The 15741-nt window shown below is 38.9% G+C and overlaps 1 protein-coding gene across 1 annotated transcript in view; it reads left to right on the forward strand.

Moving 5' to 3' along the window:
• DSG2 (desmoglein 2) overlaps window positions 1–15741 on the forward strand; it is a 30303-nt gene extending 14562 nt beyond the window's left edge. Inside the window, exons 7-16 of the mRNA XM_029285218.1 lie at window positions 2907–3041; window positions 3136–3321; window positions 4673–4935; window positions 5699–5841; window positions 7416–7643; window positions 9032–9259; window positions 10867–11006; window positions 11948–12004; window positions 12047–12289; window positions 13839–15741. Coding sequence (XP_029141051.1) covers window positions 2907–3041; window positions 3136–3321; window positions 4673–4935; window positions 5699–5841; window positions 7416–7643; window positions 9032–9259; window positions 10867–11006; window positions 11948–12004; window positions 12047–12289; window positions 13839–14798 — 2583 coding nt within the window. The 3' untranslated portion in view covers window positions 14799–15741. The remainder of the gene's footprint in view (window positions 1–2906; window positions 3042–3135; window positions 3322–4672; window positions 4936–5698; window positions 5842–7415; window positions 7644–9031; window positions 9260–10866; window positions 11007–11947; window positions 12005–12046; window positions 12290–13838) is intronic.

Here is a 15741-nt window from a genome sequence, read left to right on the forward strand (position 1 = left end):
CTATAGTCAGCGATGGAGTCAGCTGACTATGCCGGGGCGCCGGCAACCACAGCCACTCGGTCTTGGAAGGGTTGAGTCTGAGTCTGTTCCTCCCCATCCAGACCCGTACGGCCTCCAGGCAATGGGTCATCACGTCAAGGGCATCGTTGGGGTGGCCTGGGGTGGAGATGTACAGCTGAGTATCATCAGCGTACTGATGATATTGCCTGTTCACCGCCCTGAGTCCCGCAAGGGAGATAGGGCGGTATATAAATTTAATAAATAATAATAAATAATAATAATGACAGCAAAGAAATATAATCCTTCCAATCACCACCACCCATCCTGTCAGAACTAATCCTTCCATCTCCCACACCATCCTGCCAAAACTGATGAAGCTTCTTGGATGAGAAGTGAAATATCTTCCTCAAGAAAAAAAAAACAGTCCAAAGCACCTTTGAGACAATTCTGAATATCAGGATCCAGAAGAAGAACCTTCTTTGCTGCAGCACCTGCCCTTTGTAACATCTTACCCTCTAAGATGTCCTAGCCTTCCCATCCTTCCCCAAGAGCCTGAAGACCTGGCTCTGCTGATTGGCCTGGGGATCAAATGGGGAAGTTCCACACTGGAGGTGGCTGCTGGATTGATAACAGACTCCACTTCCCCTCCTTGTTCTCTACTCTCCACCCATCCATCCTTTTGATGTATTCTCATTGTGTTCTTTTTCATTGTTTATTTTATTGTTCTATTATTTTACTTCTGTTCTGTTTATACTCTTTTCATTTCTTCCTTTTTTAAGCTACCTAGAGTAGCCCCACAGCAAGATAGATGGCAAATAAATTTAACAAACAAATGAGGAAAAACAAATGAAGGAAAACACATTGCACCTTAATTGTAACTTTTGTATGTTTGTTTTATCCTGCTTTATACTATAGTTGCTTGATAAGTCTTATTTCCCTATTTGATGGGGAAAGAGATTAGCATTGATCTGAGCTAGGAAACATGTTCTTGGCAGCCACAAAAAGAAGAGGCTCATGTTAATGTGAGACAAGCAAGAAAAAAACAGACAGCCAAGGCATTGCCAAGGAATTCAAGAGAACTGGCATAGTGAAGGATATTGAACTTTTCAATAAGTTCCATAAACCTATTTCCATAAATCATTCCAAGNCCTTTATGAAACAAGAGAGGAGCAACCAATCTCTGTCAATCCTCTTCTTCTCTTGCTGGCCCAGATGACCTTCCAGTTCCAAGGAACAGCTTTTCAGGAGGTTGAGTATGCTGCATGTAAAAGGAGAAATTGCAGCTGCCTTCTTGGTCATTTCCAATAAGCTAAATGTCACTCACTATCTTACCTTCAGTTTACAAATAGGTAATTAAAAGATATAGAAACTGTTAATAAGCCAATTCATCATATTAATATTGGTAGTCCTCAACTTACAACCATTTGTTAAGTGATCGTTCCAAGTTACAACAGTGCTTTAAAAAGTAATAGTGACAGTTGCGTTGGTGTAGGGTCATGTGATTACCATTTGCAACCTTCCCAGCCAACCTCTGTCAATGGGAGAAGCCAGATTCACTTAACAACTGCGTGATTCCCTTAACAACTGCAGTGACTTGCTTAACAATTGTGGCAAAAATGGGGCACCACTCACATAATAACTGCCTTGCTTAGCAACAGAAAATGTGGGCTCAACTATGGCCATAAGTTGAGGATTGCCTGTATTTCAAAGTAATAACAGCTCATAAAAGACTAGCAAGTAGGTAACTTAGTAAAACATAATCTATATAAATAAAATGTAAATGTTCATTTGTTCAAAATTTTAAATCTCCGAAAGTTCGTCACCGATTGCTTTGAAATTTTGACACAACGTTGCATTCGAATACGCGCGTGTTTTTATATACCTATATTATATAGATGTCACACATGTGACAGGTAAAAACAATCTTTTTTTGAAAAACAGTGCCATCTGTTGGACATAAAAGCAACACACGGTTTTACCAGACTGAGCCACAGCAACACGTGGTCGGGTACAGCTAGTCATTAATAAAAGCCAAGTTGAATAGGAGTCACTTAGTCAAATTTTAAGAGGATTTCTTTGATATTTATGTAGTGATCCAGATTCAATTGATCTTTGAACGTCAACTTTGAAGCTCAGCATAAGTATCTGAAACGGGATTCTTCCCCATGAGACCTGCAGTAGATTTTAGCTGAATATGTAGGCTATAAGTTGGCTGAAAGTCATTGGTGTGTAAACCAAATAAATAAAATATATATTTATGGTATATATGCATAAACACACATGCAAAATCTAATATATATTTTTCCAAAACCTTGTTTCATTTTGGCTAGACCTAGGCTCTTATGAGTATACTGAATGTTTATGAAATATATATACATAGTGGAGATGCAGTCTTTTGTGGTAGGGCTTATATTGTGACTCTCCTGCAAAGTCTGAATATGGTTGTGAGCCTTTTTATTATTATTATTTCAGAGTGTTAGAAAGAGAAAATGTCCTTATCTTTTGATGAGGATCACAATGTGTAAATGGCTTACACCTTTGCTTCTTTGTTTCTCTGACCTTCTGCTTTTCACTAGTCCAGAATACTTTGCTTACCTCCACTCGCAGGCACATAATTTTCTCTGTGTCTTCTGGCAGCAAGAAGAAGGTGTTAAGTTTCTGCACTTCCTACCATGAGCTTTCAAAAAAAGAGTGACGAATCTGTGGCCTGCAAATGTGGCCAGAAGTTAGAGATAGTGGTAGTTGTAATTCAGCAATCTCTGGGGTGGTGTTAAGTCCCCACTCTCTCTTTAAAGTTCCCCAGGTTGGGGCACAATTCTTTTTCAGTTATTGGTGGTGTCGTTCGACCTTCACTTAGACACTGTTTTTCTATATCCTAATTTTCGTGCTGTTTGACTGCTCTGCAGCTGCATAGTAGTTATTCCTTGGTTGTGGAAGCAAAAGACCTTAATGGAAAAGAACATGGGAATGGTCAAGTGACTAGCCTACAGATCAAGATTCTGGATGTTAATGACAATATCCCTAAACTTAGCAAGTCTGTGGTGAGTAAAAAGTGTGCTTGCTATTATTTGGATGGGTTTTTTTCAGTTATGATCAGAAAGATGTATTATTATAAAAAGGCTTGTTTATTTACAGTTTGAAGGAAGTGTAAAGGAAAATATAGCTAATGTGGAAATCATGCGCTTGGACGTCTTTGATGGAGATGAACAATTTACTGATAACTGGCTGGCAAACTTTGTGATTGTGTCTGGCAATGATGGAGGCTTCTTCCGTATAGAAACAGATTCACAAACCAACCAAGGAATTCTTACTCTGATTAAGGTTAGTGGACGGGGAGAGACTGTATGCTTGCCACATTGACCTCAATCCAGTGATGGTACCCAGCAAAAGAAGAGGACAATGGGAGCACACAGCATAATGGGCAAATTGATGTGTTCTGTATGAGTATTCTGCATAGATTGCTATAACCTCATTTTAACATATCTCTGCCCCCGTTTTCATTATGATGAGATTTTATAGTATGGTAGGAATGTTTTGCCCATAAAATAGTTGTATTCTGTATGTCCACCTACAACACATACCCACAAAGAGCATTTGTTAGTTCAGATTCTCATATTTCATAATAATTTAAATAGTTCATTTTCTGTTCCACAAATTACATTACAATTCTTGTTTTATTTTAAAACTGTGGGATAATATAGCATCAGTTTTTTTATAACCATTGTCAAGCTGAGCCGTTTAACAAGCAGTTGGAAACTGTTTCATCCCCTGCTTTCATAGTTTATTTATGCCCATGAATAAGGGCATAAATAAAGGGCATGAATAAGGGCATATCAAACAATGCCTTGGTAAGGCCACACTTGGAATACTGCGTCCAGTTTTGGTCACCGCAATGTAAAAAAGATGTTGAGACTCTAGAAAGAGTACAGAGAAGAGCAACAAAGATGATTAGGGGACTGGAAGCTAAAGCATATAAGGAACGGCTGCTGGAATTGGGTATGTCTAGTTTAATGAAGAGAAGGACGAGGGGGGACATGATAGCAGTGTTCCAATATCTCAGGGGCTGCCACAAAGAAGAGGGAGTCAAGCTATTTTCCAAAGCGCCTGAAGGCAGGACAAGAAGCAATGGGTGGAAACTAATCAAGGAGAGAAGCAACCTAGAACTAAGGAGAAACTTTCTGACAGTTAGAACAATTAACCAGTGGAACAACCTGCCTCCAGAAGCGGTGAATGCTCCAACACTGGAAGTTTTTAAGAAGAGACTGGACAGCCATTTGTCCGAAATGGTATAGGGTTTCCTGCATGAGCAGGGGGTTGGACTAGATGACCTCCAAGGTCCCTTCCAACTTTACTACTACTACTATTACTAAGGGTAAATAGAGGTTCCTAACTCAATTGCTTGATTTGTCTGTTTTTTAACATAAGGTCTAGTTATGCTTTGTTCTCTTCTGTGCCTTGATCTCCATTTGATACAGTGACATGAAAACTCAAGAATCTTTTCTGCTCTTTTTATATTGAACTGACTCTTAACTTTGAATGGATTTTCAAGGGTGTTTCATATCAAATAATATTGAAGATGCAATAGTAAACTTCCACCAAAAGTCCAGAAGGATATGCAAGTGGGTTAATTGCAATTACATTCTAAATTATGACTTTTTAATTCTCTCTGCAGGAAATAAATTATGAAGAATTGCGGACAATGGACCTGAAGATAACAGTTTCTAACAAAGCAGCATATCACAAATCAATTATTAGTCAAGTTTCCCAAGCAAAACCAGTTTCTATTAAAATTAATGTGGAAAATGTGAGGGAAGGCCCCGTATTTAAGCCCCAAACTTTAGTGATTAAGACAAGTGGAATAATGAAAATAAACCAAATTATTGGAAGTTTTCAAGCTTATGATGAAGACACTCAAAAAATAGCAGAACGCATCACGTAAGACTTATTTATTTATTTATTTATTTATAAGTATACTTATATGCCTCTCAACTTCCAATGACTCTGGGTGGCGCACAACAATCAAGAGTTACTGTAGAAGGAGAACATTCTGTGCCTATGTGCTTTCAATATGCCAGACATAGTTTCACTACTGTCATGTTCCAACATTGCTCATCCTTTTATTTATGCTGAAAAGAGAGATGCAATTTATACCTTATGCTTCCCAGTGTGTTTTGTTTTAAATTTCTTTGCAGTGACAGCTTTGGATAATAAACACACAGTATAGATATACTGTATGTATATTTATATAGCCTTCCAAAGTTGCTTTTTGTGAGATAGGCAGCCATATAAATATTATTAATAAATAAATACTGAAAAAGTTAATGTTCACATGTCATCTTAAAGCATGATTTTGCACATTGTTTGTTGAATAAACTAGAGTTAATGCAAAAGAACAACTCAGAAATTATTTCTTGGGCCAACTTCTGATTGGTTTTCCCATTAAACTGTCCTCACTATGTCCCTTTGTTGATTGGCTAAGAGATTTGAACAGGGCACAACTAGAAATACACAAGAATAAGTGTATTGAGATTTGACTGCTATTTATTAACAATTATTTGGGTATTATTAACTATGAATAGAAATATGATAAGTAGATGTTTAAAAAGTTTGTATGTCTCCTAAGAAGTATATATTTCCATATGTATGCGTAATCTCAGGTTTGTATGCTTATTTTCACATATGTTTAAAATTTACACAGTTATGCCAAGGGAAGTGATTTTGCAAACTGGTTGACAATAAATGCTAAAACAGCTGAAATCAGACTAATTAAAGTCCCAGACTATGAATCACCCTATGTCATCAATGGTACTTACACTGCAACAATTTTGGCCATAAGTACTGGTACGTAGTGAATATTTTCGTTGTACTTTATAATGGTTGTTAATTACCAAGAGTTGTAAGATCTGGTGGAGACTATACTTTTTAATGATCTATAGTACCCTGCCTTACTCTTTTTCTTTTCTCTTTTTTAATTTTTTTTTAGGGAGGGTGTAAAAAAGCTTTGGCAAAATGCCAGCAAGTGGAATAGAGAAAGCAGGGGGGGGGGGAACCAATATTCCTACTCTGAAGAAATTAGTGCTTGTCTTAATTTCATCAAACCACGGCCAAACTAATGACCTAGTATCCTGTTTAGATGAACAAATAAGATTAAGGTTATACAACATCTAAACATCTTGTCATGCTAAGCCAGAAGACTGATCATTTCTGCATCAAGATTAGGTTCCAGTAACTCAGAACAACTACAAATTACGGTAGTTTTGAGTCATTTACTTTAATCTGGTTACCTTAGACACAAAACCAGAGAAGAGATTTAATGTAGGGCAATTTTCTTTTCCAGCTACCGGCAGAAAAATCAGTGCCTGGAGTGATTTTCAGTATGAAATTTCTTTAAGCTTTCCATTTCTTTTTAAGAGCTTTCTTTCTTTCCATTCTTGGTGAATGTGCAGGTTTTAAATAGGTACAGAAAATGGTTGAGAAAAGTATTAATCTCATTCTCCATATATGCTGCATCTGACTCTATTTTTCTTAAATTGCGTCCCACCCTCACCCCATGGTAGCCATCCAATTTCCACAAAAGAGGCAAGGATGCTGGAGGAATAACTAGGGCCTTATAACCAAGGCAGATTTGGAGTCCATTGGTCATCTGCCACTGCATTACCATCTGAATCCCTTCCTTGAAAACAAAAGCAGACTAGTCCATCACATCATGCACAATCAGAATCACAACATTCTGCTTATTGGAGCAAAGTTACTTTTCCCTTTGAATAAATTCGTAATGCAATCATACACCTTTTATGTCATGTGGAATATCTGGCGCGTTCTTAGTACTAAGTGGATGCAGGAGCAGAGGCTGTAGTGAAGCTGGTGCATTGTTACAGTGAGAGCTACGAATCTAACACTGATCACAATCCAATCTGAGGCTCTGGGTTTTTGAATAATTGCCTGATTAACTAACAAAGACCTTAAGAGTGAAATAATACTGCAGGTAATCCTTGAGATATAACCAGCCGCTTAACGGCCATTCAAAGTTACAAACCCCACCCCATCAAAGCTCATTATAACCCTGTTTCAAACTTACAGTGGCTGAAGCAGCCCAGCAGTCATTCACCCTTATGAATGTTAAGCAAAGGTCATTAAGGACGGCTGTCTCACTTAATAGTTGTTACCGCGTGTAGGCTCCATTAAAGTCATAGGTCAATGACTACCTATATAGCAGTGACCCCCAAAATTTTCATAGGTATGAATTGTTTTTTTACATTCAATTTAACTATGTAATCTAGTGAATTATAAACTCCTCATAATTCAAACACTGGGTTCACATTTAAAATCTTGTATATGCTTAAAAAAGGAAACAAGTTTCTAATTAATCAACGTTTTGCATAACAATAGATGTTTGTTCCTTCTGTGCTTTATAGACTACCCTCCAAAAACAGCTACTGGTACCATCACTATTCAGATTGAAGACAAGAATGATCACTGCCCAATTCTTGTGACTCCAAAAACAACTGTCTGTACTGATGCAAAGTATATTAATATCACTGTTGAAGATCGAGATAGACATCCAAATGCTGGTCCTTTCACTTTCATGGTCATTGATGAACCTGAAAGAATGTCAGACAAATGGAAAATTGGTCAGATAGATGGTAAGTGTGAGTTGTGCCACATCAAGATTGGAGCAGCTCTGAAGCTACAGAGTTTATGAGAGCAGAGCTTGTGGCTTGGTTTCATATCACGCTGAGCAGTCATGTGGTTAGATTGGCTTTAGCTTAGCTGACATACATGAACCCAATTATTGTAATTTGTAAATCTCATGAAGGATGCTAATTTAGCATTGCATGAACGTAATCCATGGCAAACATTTCATTAGTAGATGGTAGTTTGCTGCCTCACCTCCTGGAGGTGAAAGAGAGAGAGAGAGCACTATTAGAATTCTAGCTCAGTAAAGAACTACGTATATGAACAGTTGTGACCCAGTTAGTATCATATGAGCTGCCATAACCAATGCGGTTGTAAGTAACTAGCAAATTGAACTTCATCTTGCTGAGCCTAAAACATCTTATATTGAACAATTGAGACAGAGATTTGTCCAGTGATAAACTGCTGCCTCTTTTTATCCTGATGAATGCATTGTACTAATCCTAAATAAGGTTGGTTTGGTTTTGATTTAAGACATTATATAAAAACAACTAGCAACTGTGATTTATAAACCACCATTTTTGATTTAGCATATTGTTTGAATATAGCCGTGTATGGTTTGTTCAGCAAAGCATAGCTAAATACAATGTGGGAATCCATCTTTTGTTTTGATTTGGATAACCAGATCTCATGCCAAAGAGCTGCAGATCTGTACCTCTGCAGTATAACTTTTCTTCTACAAAAGTGGACCAAGAAATGTTCCTGATTTCCTTTCTGCTCCAAAGAATTGGCAGTCAAAGTCAGGGGAGAAATATTAATGGTGCTGCTTCATTGTAGATTAGACCAGATGCAATTGCATCCAAGTGGAGGGATTCTTTCTGGTAAATACGAATGAAAGTGGGCAACATGTTTAGCACCAGTTGCAAAATAAAATGGAAGTAGGTTTAGGAGGGCGGCTCAAAACCTTCAAGCTCCACAGCTAGGAAATGTTTTCATGATTAACTGAATTGCCTTGAATGGATTGAATATATTGTGGAGGTGGAATTACCAAGTAACATGTCGATGACCCAGAAAATTGTTGCTTTGTACAGAATGTGCAGTTTTCCAAAACACTGTGCAGTAGTTACAGAATCTAGAAATGAATTGTTGTCTCCTGATAAGAATGCTTTCTTTTAGAGTAGCCGCTCCTAACTTGGGTGTGCTTTAGAAGCACAGATCAGCTCCCAGAGTTCCTGTTAATGAACAGGAAACCTGAGGGTTAAAGTATGAAAGGTTGGGGAAGACGGCTTTAGCTATCAGAATGGTAACCCCAAAAGTAGCAAGACTTCTGATTTCATTCCTTTCTCTACTACATTGCTGAACACTGTTATTTTTGTTTTTCTCCTTCCCTACAAAGGGTCCAGAGCTCAGCTTATGCTTCAGGATATGACACCTGGTATATACAAAATTCCTATTTTAGTGAGAGATAACCAAGGCCTCAGCTGCCCTGACCAACAAGTTCTGGAGATGGAAGTTTGTAATTGCAAGGATGGCGCTGGTTGCCAAGAAAGAATTATCAGCTCCTCTATCTTTCTGGGACCTGCTGCAGTTGCACTGATGATCTTGGCATTTTTGCTACTACTCCGTAAGTTTTTAATGTTATTTCATAATGTCTAGAACAGGGTTGTGCAACCTTGGCACCTTTAAGACCTGCGGACTTTAACTCCCAGAATTTCCCAGCCAATATGGCTGGCTGTGGAATTCTGGGAATTAAAGTCCACAGGTCTTAAAGTTGGCAAGATTGGACACCCTTCATCTAGAGCAATGGTCTGCGGCCGACTGCCGTGCCGTGGGCTACTGACCACTGGGCTGCGGGACAGGTTGGCCAGTGTGCACACGTGCGCACGCTCACCCCCACTCACACTAGAGCCCGCAGACCCATTTGCACATGTGCACGGGGCTAGCAGTGGCAGTGGCTAGCGCCTGTGCTCATGCGCAAATGGGGCTGCTAGTGGGCACGGGTTGCACAGCCTGTTTGCACATGCATGCGGCGCTAGCAGAGGCAGTGGCTAGCTCATGCATGCATATGCAAATGGGTTGCTAGCACCATACAGGGTGCATGGCCCATTTGTGCATGCGTGCAGCACTAGCAGAGGCAGCAGCTAGCGCCAGCGTTCATGCGCAAATGGGGCCGCTAGCACCATGCGGGTTGCATGGTCCATTTGCACATGCGTGCAGGGCTAGCAGCAGCTAGCACCTGCACACATGCGCAAACGGGGCTGCTAGCGCCATGCATGTGCACACAGCCCCGTTTGCACGTGGCCCAATTTGCGTGCGCATGTACGTGCGTGGACCCACAAATTTCCCACCTGCTCCCTTTCCCTCCGGGCTGCCAGCATGAAAAGGTTGGTGACCTCTGATCAACATAAGCAGGACTCTTGACACAAAGACTCCTTCATATGAGAGCTTGCAAACATTTCGCTTCATTTGAAAAAAAAGACTGTAAAGTTATCCAACCATAATTAATTCCTACTGAAATAGATTTTAAGAAATCCATTTTTTTATTTGTTGCATATAATATGAAATGGAACATTTAAAAAGGCATTAAAATGTTAAGAGTGTTTTTTTTTCTTGTTATTCCTGTCTGTTTAGGAGCTGGTGTTCCTCTTTCACTTTGATTGTTGCTCAAATTCTCTTTAGCTTTCTTTTTAAGAAAACCTTACTGGCAGCCAAGAAGCTTCCAAACATGGAGTAAGAAGGTCAAATTAGAGCAGAATGTTTGTATGTATACATGTATATACACACTCAGACCTGACCTTATCTTGCTACTACCAAATATAGATATATTTGCTTACTTTTTCAAAAAGTTAGGGCTTCGAGGTGCTTGTTTTTACACCTAGCAACACGTTCTGTGTCAGTATCTTGCCAGTCTGGAATGTGCACAAACCTGAATATATAAAACTCACTAAAAAAAACAAGCAAGATAAAAAGAGATACGATAGTGGTGGATGCTCTGTCCTTATTAGACTGTTAAAAACTGTTGAGCTGGTAAAAAAGAAAGATCAGAGCTGAGCTGGAAAGGTGCCTGTTTATCATTGTGTAAGTAACTCATCTCTCCTGGAAATGTTTAATAATTTTGTTCTGATTGTGAAATGTTTGAGATGGATCGGATTGCACATGCAGATATACTCAATATTTTTTCCCCTAGCATTTGATCTTTGTTGCTCACTATTGTGCTGTGTCCCTTTGCAGTCGTGCCTCTCTTACTGCTGGCCTGTGGCTTTGGATCAGTCTTTGGATCAGGCGGTGGAAAAGGATTTGCAGCTATACCTGACAACAGTGAAGAAATATTGCGTAACTGGAACAGTGAAGGAGCAGCACCTGAAAATAAGGTACGGTATATTGTATTTTGCCTTTTCTTTCCCTTACTTCAGTTTCCCATTCCTTGGGAACGTGAAGAGGAAAGTAAAGGATTAATTCATCCAGGGCAGTGTTTTTCAAACCTGGCATCTTGAAGATGTGTGGACTTCAACTCCCAGAATTCCCCAGCCAGCATCTTAAGGTTGCCAAGATTGAAAAACGTACTGATTTAGAGCAATGTGAATTTCCAAGGCCTGCAGTCATAAATGTGTTGACTTAGTAAGTCCCATTTAAATCACTGGATTTAGACTGCAGTCATAATCACACTTACTAGGAACTCAAGTCAAATCAATTGCTGAATCATGCTGCATAAAAATGTCCTATTGGTTTCAGGTCAACATAAGCAGCATGCGAGAAAGAGATTCCCCTTTTGTTTTTTCTGGTGTAACTTCAAAAAACTGTGCTTCTCCAAATTTGTTTCTACCTGCTGTTCTCCAAACCATGTACTTTTAGGATAGGCTTGAGTGGAACACACAACATAGAATATTCTTTATTGGCCAAGTGTGATTGGACACATAAGGAATTTGTCTCCGGTGCATAAGCTCTCAGTATACATACAAGCAACGAAGTGATAAATCATAAATCATAAGATACAACCAATAAAGTGATAGTCATAAGATACCAACAGGAGTAGCTAATAGGAAATATGAGAAAGATAATGGTAATATAGTCCTACTACATATTAGTAATACAATAATAAAATACTAATACAGTCCTACATGGCAGCCATAGTTTAGAACCCTGGATTTCCTGCTGGTGTATTATAAACCTTTCCTTTTTCTCTGAGCAACAAGTACCAAGCCATGGCAATAGCAAATTCACTTGGCAATCTAGCAAAGCCATTCTTGTCATGATTTCAGTGCTATTCCTTCCAGGCCCATCTTTGCTTTTTAATTGTCGCCTTTGATGTTAGGCAATCCTAAACCTCCTTACTTCCTCTGGATCGGAAAAGTATGTGGGCAGTGGAGCAGCAGGAGCAGCAGCAGCAGCAGCAGCAGCAGCAGCAGGAGCAGCAGGAGCAGCAGGGAGTGGCTTCTCTATGATCAAGGAGCAGAACATGAACAGCAACACAACCACAAGATGGCAGAGAGAAGAGCGAGAAGCCCTTCTTTCTGGGGCAGAATTTGCAGGTGCCTCAGCCACAGGGGCGGGCTTGACAGCAGGTGAGACAATGCTGCTAGGAGCTCGCAGAACTTTAGCCATGGATACTGGCATGATCATGAATGAAGAATTCTTACGGGGTTACTTCAGTGAGGTAAGAGTCTACTTTCTGAATTCACTTTATTGATCAACATTTTCTACTCTTTGATGATATGTATATATTCACATGGGATTTATCAAATTTCCAATTTTTTCCCTTCGTGCTTGATACAACCATAATTCCTTATCATTCAAATCCTAAAGCTTTGGTCCACTAATTAATTTTCTATAACAGTAGTTCTGAGAGGGCTTAAGGTGGGTATGAAGTTTTTGCTATTCTTCATTGTTGAATCTGGCCCTCTCCTCTTCCTCCATGACTTACTCCAGTTTCCTTAAACAGTTTTTGATTGCCCACGGTTTTGATAATTTTGGGTTCAGTTAGAAAATCAACAAAAACATGCCCAGATTCATGGTTTTCTCAGTCTTCTTACACTGTCCAGCATTGTATAGAGGCCAAGGTAAATGTTCGATTTCTGTAGGCATGGGAATCCCACTCTTCTTGTTTCTATTCTCTCCTCAACTCTTCTAGTTGTCAGTTCTTCAGGTTTCTACAACAACCACTCCAGGGTCTTTTCAACCACTTTTTCCTGTTTATCCTACACATCCTGTACTTAGTGCTCTTCCATTGACCTTTCTATCCGGGTCAGGTCAGAGTAGTAGCCCAAACCATTTGAAGAAAATACAGTTTAAGGACCCTCTCAAAGCATTATCTCCCCCCTCAAATAATATTAATCACTGATTATCATGATTACCAGCAATATTTTTAGTCATATATAAATAAAGGTGACTTACTAATTAATGTTTTGTTGGTTATATTTTAATTCATCAAATTTTTATATTACATAGATGAATAAACTTTAAAAACAGCTGGTCGTCAACTTACAACAGTTCATTTAGTGACCATTCAAAGTTACAACGGCACTGAGAAAAGTGACTTATGGCCATTTTTCGCAGTTACGACCTTTGAAGCATCCCCATGATCATGTGATCAAAATTCAGAATGCTTGGCAATTGGTTCATACTTATGACCGTTGCTGTGTCCCAGGGTCATGTGATCACCTTTTGCAACCTTCTGACAAGCAAAGTCAATGGGGAAGCCAGATTCACTTAACAACCAGGTTACTAACTTGCAATGATTCACTTAACAACTGTGGCAAGAAAGATCGTAAAATGGGGCAAGACTCACTTAACAAGTATCTCACTTAACAACAGAAAGTTTGGGCTCAATTGTGGTTGTAAGTTAGGACTATCTGTATAATTCAATCCTAAAGTTGCCACTATCACCAACCGAATATATGTCTTACCATTAACACATCTAAAAGGATTGCTTGAGGGGAAAAAGAGGGGAAGCTTATGAGGTAACTATGCAAGGGACTAAAGCTGACCTTTTTAAATCTACTGTCCTGGCATTCTGCTGCCAAAATATGAATGTGGAGATCCTTGTTCTTTTTGTCTGCATAGAATAGCTCTGGGTTGAAGTGTTCAACTTTGTAATATGAAAATATTATGTAACTCTTGTCTGATCTGTTCTAGGCATTTTAGGTAACAAAAATGGTAACTTCTGAAATGTGTGTGCTCATTATTCTTTTCCTTCCACATTTTAGAAAGCTGATGCTTTTGCTGATGAGGATGAAATGCTGCTTGCCAAAGATTGCCTACTCATTTACTCCCAGGAGGAAGAACACGATTCCCCTCATGGTTCAGTTGGCTGCTGTAGCTTTATTGATGGTGACTTTGATGAACATTTCTTGGATGACTTGGGAGACAAATTTAAGACCCTGGCTGAGATCTGCATGGGCAAAAACACAGGCCTAAAAGCAGAGCAGTTCAGCTCTCATACCCAGAACGATACAACCAATCCTGCAGTGAATGAATCTGGTCTACAGTACTCCCAACAGCAGAATGCAGTGAATGCTGAACACACCTACTCATCAGGGGCTGCCTACAACTTATCTGAACCTGTGAAAGGCTTTGGTTCAAAAACAATGACTGAGGAAACAATGACTGAGTCAACTGTTACAACTAAGTCTAATCTGCAACCAGTGAAGCGAATCCCAGACGCTGCGATTAGCAGTAGCAGCAATGTTGTAGTGACAGAAACATCATATGGGACGGTGCCATCAACAGTCATCCTCGACCCTCAGTTTAAGGAGAATGTGGTAGTGACAGAAAGGGTCCTTTCACCTGCTTCCAACTTGCAGGACATGTTAGAAATGCCTGCTGGCGTCTTCCCAGACCTCCCAGATTCAAAATATGTTGTTGTGAGGGAAAGGGAGCGAATCCTGGTGCCTAGTTCTGACTTAAAGGCTTCTGTAAGCATCCCCAATCTGTCAGAAGGACAGAATATATTAATAACAGAGAGAGTAGTGACACCAACTCCAGTTAGGCGGGCCACAGCTGAAACAGGCACGTTTCCTAACAATGAAAGGCAGGAAAAGATTTTAATCTCTGACTCCTTCTTTAACCAAAGTAGCCCACAGGAAGTGCTTCCCACAGGTTCAACCTTAAGCAAGTCCTCAACGGTCAAAAAAAAATATAGCTCTGTCCAATATACACGTTCATAGGTGGTGGATTTCCACCCATCACTTCACATGTACTATTAGGATTGATTGATTGTCTTCTCAGGAGCTTGAATATGTTGTTTCACTTTCCTAATGATGCTTTTTAACAATCCATAAGGATACAACCTTAAAACCATTTACTAGGTGCAATGCCTCACTGTGTAATATAGGATTTATTTCTGAGAAGTTACTCATAAAATGGCTCTATTAAAGAGTTCCTGCAAGAAACTCCCCAAGCTTACACAGCTAGAAAAGAATATTGTTTATCGAAAGAGTAATATAAATTTCTGTATGACTCCAAAATCAATATCTTTTGTCTGGTTTGATAGTCCACTTGAAGTTAGTTCAGTATTCATTGTGCAGCAAATTCTACTGGTCTGCACCATGAACTTAGATTTTTTTTTCTAATGAATTCACTGAATTTATTGTTTCAACAACATAGTTAATATTGAAATACATATATCTACAAATTTGAATATATTTCAGTTTAGTAAAACTGACTTCAGAAATGTATTTTTAAAGAGTGCAGCATTCACAATCAGTTTCCATTGAGTTTAATGGGATTTATTCTTCAGTCAGTACAATCAGGATGTAGCCTTAAAACTACAATTTTAACTGATATTTTATTCATTATATACACAGGGAACATTCCTATTCTTTAACAGAATGGATCTCATTTCATTTTTAAAAAACTAAACTTTATAGATTTGTATAAATTCTTTACCAATAGAAATTGAGTGAAACTGAGTTTTGTTTCTTGTATTCATATATTCTTTTCAAGACGAATTAGTTTGTCTGTGTGGTTGGTTCAGATACTGTATTTGAACAAGGTAATACATTTCTGAAGGCAGAATTCTATCCAGTGTGTTTTTTCCTCAGATGCCAGATATCACACAACCATAATATCCAAAAATTAACATTTGTCAATCTCAAAATTTCTGCTATT

The sequence above is a fragment of the Protobothrops mucrosquamatus genome, unplaced genomic scaffold, assembly GCF_001527695.2.
Source record: "Protobothrops mucrosquamatus isolate PMUCROS unplaced genomic scaffold, P.Mucros_1.0 scaffold1427, whole genome shotgun sequence".
Lineage (NCBI taxonomy): Eukaryota > Metazoa > Chordata > Lepidosauria > Squamata > Viperidae > Protobothrops > Protobothrops mucrosquamatus.